This window comes from Peromyscus californicus, unplaced genomic scaffold (genome assembly GCF_007827085.1).
Source record: "Peromyscus californicus insignis strain IS unplaced genomic scaffold, ASM782708v3 Scaffold_18__1_contigs__length_77618521, whole genome shotgun sequence".
Taxonomy (NCBI): domain Eukaryota; kingdom Metazoa; phylum Chordata; class Mammalia; order Rodentia; family Cricetidae; genus Peromyscus; species Peromyscus californicus.
In genome coordinates, this window is record NW_026294480.1 from 74,911,432 (window position 1) to 74,925,014 (window position 13,583).

Consider the following 13,583-nt stretch of genomic DNA (forward strand, 5'->3'; position numbering starts at 1 on the left):
TTCTAGTTTAATGGATCTGACTTTCTCTTTAGGCCTCTATAGGTCCCTGGATGCAGGTGGTGCACATGAACTCATGCAGGCCGACATAAATGAATAAAATCTCTAAAAATATCAGAAATACACAGGCTACCCTGTTTCATTGGTCTTCTTTACTGAGGGCCACTGCAGCAATATTTATAGTAAACAAATGTGTAAGTTCGAGTTGGCTGATCTTTTCTTATAGGTGCCTCAGCCATCAATCTTACAGTGGGAAAGGGAGGCATTACTTCTCCTTCCTGTAGTTCCTCCTTCCATTCCAAATGCAGGTCTAGTCCTTTATTTTTTTCCCCTTTTCCTTTCTTCTGCCTCTAGATTTTATATTATATTTATAATATTTATATAGTTAGATATTGGCTTATCCAATATACAATTCTTTAGGTATGTCTTCATGATGCCTTCAATAGTGAAAGAAATAGAAATTGATGAGGTCTAAATTCAGGAGTCAGAGATAGGAGGATGGATGAAGAGATAAACCAGCCAGGGCTGCAGACCAAGATCCTTGTCAAAAAGGAAAGAAAACAAAAGAAATCAAATAATCAGTGACTCTATATATCTAAGAGCTCTACACATCTAAAGCATCATTGTGCAAACAGATGTCACTGACTTTGTCATTTGCAATCAATAACTTTACTCAAGAGAAATTCTCCAATGTGACACCATCTTCCTTGTCTGTGTCTCTCATTGTCTTCCACAGTCAACCACTTGGTAGCTGCTCCACACTTCTCATTCTCCACACTATGGAAGGAGTCTCAGGCCAGGAGCTGGGCACCTTTGAATTAATCCAGTGTTTTGTTTTGGTTTTGTTTTCTTTTGTGGCATGCCTGACTGTGGGGAATTTCCTTTGGACCATGATTTTTCCTTTAATTAAGACAGACTTTGCCAAGGCAAGACAACTTTGTTTTTCAGACCAAGAGGTGCTTTGGAAAGTGATCAGTAGGGAGCTGGGGCAATTAGAGGGACTGGAGTCAACACTTCAGTATTGCGCTTTAGTCATATTCCCTGACCAGTAATAAAGATGCTACTTTAAATTGCATTCCTTTTATCAATATTTTATACATTTAAACAAGATCATTTTTTTTTGGATAATACTTGAAGAGAGGGCATTTCACTGTGGATACCATTTTAAACTCCTTTTAAGCACCTAACTTGTTAGTGCTTCAAAAGAAGATTTGTGTCTGGCAAAGAACTATCAAGCCCCAGGAGACTGTTTTTATTGCTAATGCAGATTTACACCTCCATTGCACACTGGCATTTGCTCGCCAAGGCTGTATACCTTTTACTTTCTACAAGATGTTAGTGAAGAGCTCCTGCTGACTCAATGAGGGATTTGGCAGCAATGTTATCAAAGAGTGTGCCATGTGTTCAGGGATGCTGAATCAACAAGACACTAACATCACCACCAAAGAAAAGAGGCTGGAAGACTCACTCTGGACAAAGATGTTAGATGAAAAATGTAAAAACAGAACATACAGCATTCACTAGAAGGAAACACCAAACAGTAGACCAATAAACTAGCCATGGCAGGGAGAGGTCAATAGCACATAAAAAATAACTTTAAGGAGATAATAGGTTAAGTGTCACAACAGAGTTTACTATGAAAAACAACAAAATAAAATTTGAACCTGATTTGAAATAATAATATTGTATTTAACATGCACCCCATGGGTCATGTCCTTATTCACTGTACTGTCTGAGAGCAGTAACCCATGTCCTAAATGTAGCTGAACTTCTCTCATAACTATATTCATTCACTTTATAAAGTTTGTCCTTCCCACTTTTCACCAGCAATCAAATCCACGAAAACTAAATGGTATGAAGGCAATCTCTATGTGCTCATGCTGACAGTTGCATTCACAGCCTCTAACAATGCCCGATACTATTTGATGCCCTCTAAATATTAGCCTAATAGAGAACTCAGTTATAAAATCAAGTACCTCATTTCCAGAAACTCACTCTTCCTAAAAAGACTCATCTCTGAAACTATTGTGTTATCTTTTTAATTCACCTAAAACAATATTCTGTCCTTTAAAAAGGACTACTTGAAAATCAAGTGGAAAAATTATCCAATTTCTCTGTATCTGTTTCCCCATTTGCAAAATGGTCTTAGTAATTCAAGGGTCATAAATGAACTGATATGTTAAATCACATTGAGTTGCATAGGGGAAATATGCTGCAAAAGCTCATAATAGGATCACTTGGAGTCTGGTGTCCAATCCCATTACATATTAATGTAGACGTACATTAACTACCAATAAAGATGTATGTTCCTGTAGTCATATTAGACATTTTAAGTACCATTAAAAAGACAGAATGTAAAATATTTCAGTCATTGTCAAGCAAGATTATATCTGATTCTCTGTGTGTGAAATATCATAGCAAAAGCCATACTGCTGATGTCTCAAACTATTTGTGAAGGTTCTTAAGGGGTAGTAATAGAATTTGAAAACATTTATTTCACCTAGTTCTTATCTACATGACAACTGCTAAGGAAATACTTTGCCAGGCACATCCAAAAGAAGGGAAACTTCATCTTCTACAAGACACTATTTTATGATGGCAGTTGGTGATCTTCTTCTACTGTGTAACTGCAAGTTTTCCTGTGTCCCACCCAGTCCACAGTTGCTCAGACCCAAGTAAACACACAGAGGCTTATATTAATTATAACTGCTTGACCATTAGCTCAGGTTTACTACTGACTAGCTTTTACATTTAAACTCAGCCCATTTCTGTTAATCTATATGTCGCCACATTTTCTGTGGCTTTATTTGTGTGCCATTACATGCTGCTCCCTGGAAGGTGGGCTGGCGTTTCCTGACTCAGCCTTCCTCTTCCCAGAATTCTCCTCTCTGTTTATACTTCCTGCCTGGCTACTGGCCAATCAGTGTTTTATTTATCAAGCAATCAGAGCAACACATTCACATCATACAGAGTGATATCCACAGCACTACTGTGTTTCCCTGAGATCAAGTCCTCAGGCTTTCAGAACAAGTGTTTTTTTTACCTGCTGTAGTGTTCTGCAAGAGCAACAAATGTTTTTAGCCAATTAGCCATCTCTTCAGCCACTCTATAAAAAATTATTAAGGTACATTCTGTCTTCAAGGTATGCAGCCTGAACCTGGACAGAAATGGAGATAAAACGGTGGACTGTCTCTGCTCTTTGCACCTCACAGTGAGTGGCCTTGCTGTTCAACAACCTGGGGGACACCATTGGCAGGAGCAACATCACCTGTCCAAACCTAAAAGCCAATGAATTGGAATCTATAACCTTAACAGCATTCTCAGTTCCAGGTGTCTGTACCTTAACAACAAAACTTGATGGATATAATCATACTGCCACCCACTCACCAGCATCACCACCCATACCTCTGTAGATGCAGCCCAGCCTGGATGATAGCTGTTTGTGAGACTATACAGATTCTCTGGAGTCCACTGACATCTCCAGGCTAATCCACTGTCATTTTCAGAAAGGACCTTGGAGAACATTAGTATAAAAACACAGAGGTACTCCCTACTGCTCTAAGAACATGTTGCAAATCCAATTAAGAAAACATTGATTAATCAGAGTCCTGTAGTATAATTGTCATTATTGTAAATGCAGCCAAAGACAACAGTGTTAGGTGAGCTAAAAATACTGAGAAGGAGCCCATTTTCACTTTAAGGCATTTCCTAAATGGGGCTCTGATTAAACCTATGAAATGGTATATATACGTGTGTGTGTGTGTGTGTGTGTGTGTGTGTGTGTGTGTGTGCGAACACGCGCGCGTGCGTGTGTGTGTGTGTGTGTGTGTGTGTGTGTACATGTGCACCATGACAAAAGTCTAAGCTAGCTTCTGCCATACTGTTTGATATTACCTAGAATATAAGGAAATTATACTACATATTAAGAAAATTTGAGCTGATTCATCAATTTTAGGTCACCTGTTGATCACTAGTGCCAGCCAAACTTTAGGTAGAAGTCTCTCCAGATCCATTTTTGGTTATTTTCGGGCATTGTGTAATTTTGTAAATCACACTGTCACAATTATCTGTTATGGTTGCTGACTGCTCCCTAGAGTCCCTCAGCACTGTAACTTGCTATGCACTCTATGACTTTGGTAGATCCCCTGTGGTTTGGAGGGCCAATCGATGCACACACTCCTGAGGCCATATGCACAGGTCCAATACTGTATGGCTGCCTACTAGCTCAGCAGCTTAGTTTTCTCTGTGATTCAGTTTCCTTCTTTGTTAAGTGGAGTGAGCCAACACACGGTGCTATTATGAGGAGTCAGTGAGAGAACTCATTTAAGGCCTTTAAAATCAATTTCTGGGGCATGGTAAATATTATATATTTGATAGGTTACTGATACATTATGGTGGAATACCACCAGAAGCCAAGAAGTGTCACTGGGGATTCTTTTGGAGACATCAAACAAAGAAAGGCATGTTAGTAAGTTAGTTAGAAGTAAGCTTCATTCAAACATCAGTTAGCCAGAAAGGCCACCCAAATGACAACTAGGAAATTGCCAAATGTTTTGTTCTTTTGATGCCACATGTAACAGCCTTGCAGGCCACTTGCTTTCAGCAAAGTCATCAACAAAATGATTGTCCTGAGTTTTGAAAGTCAATAATCCAAAGTAATGTCTTATAATTAAGAGCACTGTCTTAGGGTGTACTATTGCTGTGAAGAGACGTCATGACCATGGCAACTCTTATAAAGAAAACATTTAATTGAGGGTGGCTGGTTTACAGTTTCAGAGGTCCAGTCCATTATGATCATGAAAGGGAGCATGGCAGTGTGCAGGCAGACATGGCACTGGAGCTGAGAGTGCTACATCTTACAGGCAACAGGAAGTCAACTGGCTGTCGCACTGAGGCAAGCTTGAGAAAAAGAGACCTTAAAGCCCACCCCCGCAGTGACACACTTCCTCCAAAAGGCCATACCTCCTGATAGTGCCACTCCCTTTGAAGGCCATTTTGTTTTTCAAAACACCATAAGCCTTTTGAAACATCTACAGCTGAGAGGTTTATTTCCTTTCGATTCAACATAGTCTAATGTAAGACCAACAAACACCTCATCAGGAAACTGGAATGGATCCAATGAGTGTCACAAGCCACCTGCCATTAAAATAAGCTGCTTTCGTTTTCTTATCATGTTTTAGCAACATAGTCATTCCTTGAAAATACTTCAGTTTATACAAGAAAACGTGCCATCTATGGCAAGAACCCAGTTCTACTTCTTAGAAGATTTAGTCTATGCAACACATTTTACTACTCACTTTTTAACCTTCGTCATTTTCTGACCCTGAGCGAAAATAGTTATTTCTCCGTATGTTGTACTGATTGTTTTCTAATAAGACATCTTCAACTGAAAGCTGAAGAGACTATTCATAGTTTGAGATGTTTCTGACTTTATATTATATGGTTATGAAGAAAAGTTTTGTGCCAAGTATATTGTATTTGAAACAATGCAAAACCTGTGTGTATACATATGTATATATACTTACATATGATTATCTATCTATCTATTCTTAGTATAACTTTCCCGGAGCCAACTTGAAATTAAATTTTATTAGTTAAACCAAAAAGAAATTATTTATGAAGAAAAGCTGTCTCTTAAGAAGCCAAGAATTATGTTGTTTAATTAATAATAAAGTTTTGCTTTCATAAGCATATGATCAAATGCAATTTCAATAAAAATTAGTACAAATTTATTTTATAAACACCATTACAATAGTTAATAACTTTCTGAGTATGCCATTTCTTACTGAAAATGACAAGAATTCTACAGGAGCTTAATACGGTAGTTGCTCAACTGATTGGCAATAATTTTGCCGCTTCATCTTCAAGCTATTTGGAGTAACCAGGAAAATTCAATATGGGACAATACCAAAGATGCCACATAAAGTAAACAGCTTTTACAATAAGTGATCTGTATTTGAGCAGTTCAACAAACATACTATTGTTTTCTTTAAGAACTATACATGAGATTGCAAGTCTCTTCTAAACAGCATCATACATACAAAGAGGTGGCCATTGGTTTTGAAAAATAAAGGGCAGATTTGTTTTAAAAAATCTAATTTATTATCCATAAGTACATTTGTTTTTTCTTTACTAAGTTGTTATCAGTACAGTAAGAAAAATGTGAGCTCTGATTTTTCATTCTACATCTGGAAAACTTTATCAATAGGAGACCATTTCTTCTAAGGGATGATGCCCTTGAGTTTCCATGATTACATCAAAGTAAGTCTCTGAAATTTATCAGATACTATTCATGTCATTTAGCCGCCTTGTCTGAAAGTTCAGAACACAAACATGAAGAAAATCTACATGAAGTCACCAAATAACAGGGGAGAAAGATCTCCAACTGGACATTCTCTGTCACCAAATGAAGTTTCCAGTGCCAGCAAAGGGTTACATCTCATCAAACTGCTGCCCAAAGGGGTTGCATGAGAACACCCCAAACAATCCAGGCTATTACCAAGACTATTAATTGCTCTACACAATCTGACAGTAAGACCCTCTTGCTGAAGACAACACCACCATAACTCTTTGAATGCAGAGAAGTTGAGCTGGTGCCTACATAGAGCCTTCACCCCTGTTGACTAGTGTTCATAGTACTAGAGCATACCCTGATTGCTACCAAAAGGAGAAAGGTGGACACCAACCCAGTTACAAACTCTTCAGTCTAAAATGATGACCTGCCTGCAGGATTCGCTAGTGCAACAGTGGCGGCACGAGCTTGTGAGAGCAACCCAAGAATCAAAGAATACCCGATTGAATTTGAGGCCCATTCCATGAGATGGAACCCATTCCTGATACTGCTTAGGTGTCCAAGAACCCTGAGACTGGAGAGGCCAGGGACGAATGGGAAAACCCAACACTACTACCATTCTTCTAAGGAAAGAGAGCAATAAAATGACTCCTGATGACATTCTGTGACTCTCCTAGATAAGTGTCTTGCTCAGCCATCATCAGAGAAGCGTCTATCTGCGGTAGATGGGAACAAATTCAGAGACTCAGAGCCAGACAATGTGAAGAGAATGAAAGACCTTGGAACACTCAGTCAGAAATGGGATGTCTCCATCCAATTCCTCCCCTCAGGGTTCAGGGGACTCTGCAGAAGAGGAAGCAGAAAAAGTGAAAGAGCCAGAAGGAATGGAGGGCACAAACTGAAGTGTTCATCTAATTATTCTTTGTCAATAAAAACTCAAGAATCAGACATTGGGTAACAATCTGAATGATCAGAGAAGCAGTGGAGAAGAGACCAGTCACTTTATTGGCAGTCTCAGGAGTGTCAGAGTGCATTCAAAATATCCCACATTCCCCCTTTCATCTAAATAAAAAGAAAAGGTTTTGACTCTAACACAGTAAAACTATATACAGTAAGAACAATTATCAGGTAAGGAATACATTTACAATGTCTAGTCCATTTGCATTTGGCAAATTCAGAGAAAATACTCCATTATTCATCCTATCTCGGCGAGTCCAGCATTTTGTACCTAATTCACTTTCTATCCTAACTTGTATTACTAACCCAAAACTATCTTTTTAGATCTTAAAACATTTTCCTAGATAAACAATTTAAGCTTTTTTGTCTCTCAACCTTATGCACTTTACACATCTTTTGTGAGTTTCTTTTCTGAATTTGGTAACAAGAAAAACTGTAACTATATCTTGTCTTCAATTCCATCAGAGACCTGAGAAGGATATACTATTACCTGAGTAAACAGGAAATGCAAAGCAAACAATTTCCAAAACTATAGCAATGACAGAGATATTTGGGTGTCTGGACAGTCACCCAAGGTTCCTCTGCTGGGGCATCCATCTTCAAACTCTTATAAATTTTGAGACAATATTTATACTTTTAAAAAAGTATTAAAGAGTCAAAATAAAACCAAAAGATTATGAGATTAGTGGCAATAGAATAGTTCCTTAATTTTGGTTTTTTTCTGTTCCATATCAGGTGGCTCTTCTGACAGAGGTTTTGGATTTTCCTTTAACAAGCATGCTTGGGTTTAGCTTTAATTTTTAATTGAATTGACACTATAAAAGAATATTTGCTTTATATGTCTGTAGAGAACAGGAGAAACAAACATATGGGAAGATTTATAAAATTTTATCCTGTTGGAAATGTGATATAGCAATAGGCCAATTTACTCTTTTCCTTGGGACATTTTCTCTGGATGATTCTCCCTTCTTCTTCAGATGTTTCATCTGTCCAGTGGTCTTCAGATTCCTTAGCTGAATGCCTTTATTCTCCCGGAAAGACAAAAATAAAACCCTGTCCCAACCCTAACCTTGGGGAGTTTCTCTTTTTGACAGGTTATAGCTGATGAAATGAAAGGCATTTGTTAGTCTTATAAGTTAGTTTAGATTGAATGGCCATGCTGTCTGTTGAGCCTATCCTAATTAAGAGGTCTCTCCTGATCGAGTTTAATCTTCATCAATTTTGATGGTATCCATAGCTTTTCTTCTATGAAAACAAAAGCAAAATATTTTCTCCAACATAACATATATCCTGGTCTCCATTCCAAAGTCCACACATCCTTAACATATAGAGGCTAATTTAATTTAGCTGTTTTTCCTACTATCCAATGTCCCTTCACAGCTGTCACTCCTTTCTCACTAGCATTTAAAAGTTTAAAGTTAATAAAGCATTGTGCAATCTATCTTTGGGGATCATTTTTACCCCTTCCTGTTTATTATGCATTTCTTTTAAAGTGTGATTAGATCTTTCAAAAAAAACTGCTTGTCCTGTAGGATTGTGTGATATACCTGTAATATGCTTTATGTTGTCATATGCAAAAAAACAAGCAAACAAAAAAAAAACCTGTTTCACTTTACTAGAGACATATGATGGAGCATTGTCAGTCTTAATTTGCATAGGTATTCCCATAATAGCTATAACTTCTAACAATTGTGTAATTACAGAACCAACAATTTCAGAACTCAAAGTGGTTGCCCACTGAAATCCTGAGTAAGTATCTATGGTATGATGCACATATTTTAATTTTTCAAACTCCACAAAATGAAACACATCCATTTGCCAAGTTTCACTTATTTCAGTAATCTTGGAGTTACTTTCTGCATATCGGAGAGTTTGGTTATACAAAGAACAAGGAGGATATTTCCTTATAATTTCCTTGGCTTGTTGCCAAGTGATAGAAAAACCTTTCTTCAGACCTTGGCTATTAATGTGGTGTTTGGTTATGAAATTCTGGGGTTTCTAGCACATTTCCTACAAATAGCTGATCAATTTCATCATTACCTTGTGCTAGAGAGCCTGGTAGACCTGTATGGGATCTGATATATGTTATATACAAGGAATAATTTCTATTTCTGATTACTTCTTGTAATTGAATAAATAACAAGGTTAATTCTGAATCACCTGGAATAAGTTCATAGGTTTCAATATGTAAAACAACTCTTTCTGTATATTAAGAGTCAGTAATTATATTAAGAGGTTCTGGAAAATCTAATAATACCATGAGAACAGTATATAATTCTGACTTTTGAACAGAATCATAAGGGGATTCAGGTACTTTACTTAAATTTCCTGACTTATAACCTGCCTTTCTTGATTTTTTTTGCATCACTATAGAATGTAGGGGCTCTCCAGAAATTGGTATAATCTGTACAATGTGAGGAAGGACACAAATAGCCCTTTCTATAAACTGAAGTCTTTTGCTTTGGGGATATTTGTTGCTAATCTCTCCCAAGAAAATACTGCAAACTCTTTGCCAATGTTCATTTTCTGCCCATGAGACAACTTCAGTATTAGTAAAAGGCCCCACAATTTCTGTTGGGTCCATTTCTGCTAATTATGAAGTCTAAATTTTCCTTTCAGAATCAATTGAGGATCATTTTCTACATGGGTCTTTAATTTTTTACTTTTTATGTGGTAAAAATATCCATTCTAAGATGTTGTCTTCTCTGTGCATAAGAATTCTTGTGGGAGAAAGTATACAAGGTAAAATGACCAGAATATAATCAAGCTTTGGACCCAAATGATCCACATGTGCATCCTGTAATTTCTTTCTGAGCCTCAGCTGATAATTTTCTTGGACTATTTAAGTCCTTATCACTTAAGGTTTGAAAAAAATTACTTAGTTCTTGAGTAGTTAACCTGACTATTGGTTGTAGACAGTAAATATTTCCAGAAACTTTTGAAAATCATTAAGAGTTTGTAATTGATCTCTCCTGATTTATACTTTCTGTGGTTGAACTTTTTTGTAAACCTGTCTTATATCATAGGTAATTAATAGAATCTCCTCTTGGGATTTTTTTTTTTTCAGGAGCAATTTGTAATCCCCAACAAGGCAAATTTTTTACTTCTTCAAACATTTTTTTCTTATATATCTGAATCTGAATCAGCTAGTAAAATATCATCTATATAATGGTAAATTATAGATTGAGGAAACTGTTTTTGAATTATTTCCAATGGTTGTACAAAATATTGACACAAGGTAGGACTCTTTAACATTCCTTGTGGAAGAACTTTGTGCTGATATCTTTTAACAGGCTAGTAATTATTATTATAAGTAGGCATTGTGAAGGCAAATTTTTCGCTATCCTGTTCTTGTAAAGGTATAGTTAAAAAACAGCAGTCTTTTAAATCAATCACTATAATAGACCATCCTTTGGATAGTCAAGAAGGAAAGGGAATTCCAGATTTCCAAGAGCCTATTGACTGAATCACCTTATTTATGGCTCTTAAATCTGTTAACATTCTCTGTTTTTCCAGGCTTCTTTTTAATGACAAATATAGTGGAATTCCAAGGACTGGTCAATTCTTCAATATGTTGACCATTTAGCTGCTCCTGTACCAGCTGTTGTAATGGCTGCAATTTTTCTGGTGTCAAAGGCCATTGTTCCATTCAGACAGTTTTGTCAGTTAACTATTTTAAAGGTAGGGCTCTTGAAACTTTTGAAAGATCAGCAGCTGTTGTGTCTAGGTTCTGTACAACCTGAATGGTTGGTGACTGTTATTGATAATACCTTTTAATATTTTTCAGAAAGCATACTTTACTTTATGGTTTGTTTCTGAGATTGGAGGAATGTTAATGTGGGTTTTCCATTGCTGTAACAAATCATGTCCCCTTAAATTCATTGCTTTGTTAGCTACATATTGCTTTAATTTTCTATCTGTCCTTCTGGCCCTATATACTTGACCTACCTTGTACTTTGTTTTACTTGAGATAAAGTTCTAATCCCTAGAATCTAAATATTTACCTCCTGAAGAGGTCAATCCGAATGACAAGATGTTGCTGAAATTATTGTTACATCCATGCCTGTGTCTAGTAAACTTTCAATTACAATGCCATTTATTCATAATTTTAGCTTTAGCTTTGTTTTATGTCTCTTCTGAAAATTTGTTTTATCTACTGAAGCTTTTCTGACATCCAGAGCAGGATGGTTTTTTAACAACAGGCATTATATCTCTTAATTGCTCTGTGGAGGAGTTTCCTCAATGATGACAGGGAATGATTTAACCAAATTTGATATTGGGGCCTGTGAGAAGCCCCCCAAGGCATTCCTGATGGCAAAAGATTACCTTTTCTGCCGGGCGGTAGTGGCGCACGCCTTTAATCCCAGCACTCGGGAGGCAGAGCCAGGCGGATCTCTGTGAGTTCGAGGCCAGCCTGGGCTACCAAGTGAGTTCCAGGAGAGGCGCAAAGCTACACAGAGAAACCCTGTCTCAAAAAACCAAAAAAAAAAAAAAAAAAAAAAAAAAAGATTACCTTTTCTGACCCTTGTTGATCTGCATTCATTAGTTCAATGCTGGCCTTTGTCACAACTTCTGCATATTTCAGAAGGCTGGGACTTTCTCTTTGGATTATCTCTGGAAAAAACATTGCTTCTAGGAATGTCTTGTTTACAACTCCTTTCTGACCTTGTTTACCATAATTAAAACATATGACCTTTCTATTTTTCTTAATATTTTTAGAAAGTACTTCTATCCAAATATCATATAAGCATGAAATCCAATCATAGCTGTATTTCTTGTCCAGTTATCTATTGGTAATGCTCTTGCTTTTAAAGGCCTAATCATCCTTCTGCATTCTGAATTAGCATTTTCAAAACCCAAAGAATCAATTATTATTTGTCTAACTTCTGGATCTGATATCATTCTATTTACAGCTAAAGCCAATCTTTTTAAAAGATCAGTGATTGGGCCTTGTACAATATTAGTAAATGACTCTGTCCTCTTTCCTGACTCTTCAACCCTGTCCTAAGCATTCAAAGCTGCAATATGGCATAGGATGAAGGTATGATCATCAAATCTAATGTCTTTGCAAATCAGCATACTGGCCATCACTGAGGAGCTGGTCTCTGGAAATTTCCATACCTCTAGCCCTACTTCATTGTTCTATGACCCTAGTTTCCTCTCTATACCATGTTTTACATTGTAATTGAGGACCAGCTTTAAATCTTGCTGTAGCTAAATCTTTCCAGTCTTGTGGTATAATTCTGTATTGAGTTGCCCATGAATTTAATATCTGCTTCAAAAGGTGAATGCACGAAATATGAAACTACTGCTTCCTTAAATCTCTTCAAATCTAACATTTCTACAGGATCCCAGTTAACTTGTATAGCCTTGTGTGTGCCTATCTTCTGGTGGTTGTTCTAGAAATGTAAGTGGATAAATTAAGGTTGGCTTACTAATAACCTCGGCTGCTCCTCTTTGTTTTATACTGTAATGACATGGTAGGTTCTGCTCTAAACTTCTCTGTCTGTGTGTGAATATTTTTCTTAGTTTTGTTAGTAGGTTTTTCTAAGTATTATATATTATCAATTTTTAGTATTTAGCACTGATATCAAACTACTTTTTTTAAGGATAAAACATGAATTACCAAATTGATAATGATTATAATTGACAATATGTCAATCCCAGCTAAGTTGATTATCCCTTCATTTAATTTTTCCATTTCCAAAACATCCATTGTGGAACCACATAGAGACCTAATTCCCCATTCTTCACATAGGGAAAATCTTTTTTTAAAAAGCTAATTCCCCACTTAAGAATTCCCAGATGTCTCACCAGATCTGCTGATGACCTTAGCTGTCACTGCACGGCATGGCTGGACAGGGAACATGGGTGGTGCAACATCTGGCTGAGCGTAGCTCAGCTGCTTTCATGTAGCTGGGGGCTGAGGATGTGCGGTGGTGGCAGCAGCAGTAAAAGCTCAAGCAGTGTCAAGGTGGCTGGCCTGGCATGGCAGTGGCCCAAGGAGGGGTTCCAGGGGAAGCCCGCAACCCATGGGGACAGGGAGCTGGCTGCCTGAAAAGCAGACACAGGGGGATGTGTGGAAGAAGCCTGTGTGGTGGGAAGTGAGGGTCTGGGGTTTGCCTAAATGACAGACCTGGCTGGCAGTGGGTGGCTAACTCTGGCAGTGTTTGGGGCCTGTAACAGGAGGCAGCCAGAGGACAGAGGACCTGGGGGAAGGGAGAAAAACCAACTGTGGTGGTGACTGCAAAGCCACCAGTGAGGAGTGAGCGGCTGCCTTGTGATCTAGTGCCCTGTGCTGGATGCCAAATGAAGCATTTATCTAATTATTCTTTAT

At 37.5% G+C, this 13,583-nt stretch overlaps 1 protein-coding gene across 6 annotated transcripts in view; it reads right to left on the reverse strand.

Moving 5' to 3' along the window:
* Window positions 1-13,583, reverse strand: part of Kiaa0825 (KIAA0825 ortholog) — a 433,759-nt gene that overhangs the window by 251,436 nt on the left and 168,740 nt on the right. The window contains exon 14 of one of the 6 annotated variants that reach the window (XM_052743699.1): window positions 5,891-7,132. The exons of the other annotated variants lie outside the window; for them this stretch is intronic. Coding sequence (XP_052599659.1) covers window positions 7,116-7,132 — 17 coding nt within the window. The 3' untranslated portion in view covers window positions 5,891-7,115. Of the gene's footprint in view, window positions 1-5,890; window positions 7,133-13,583 lie in introns of those variants that run through there. 6 annotated transcript variants of the gene reach the window in all.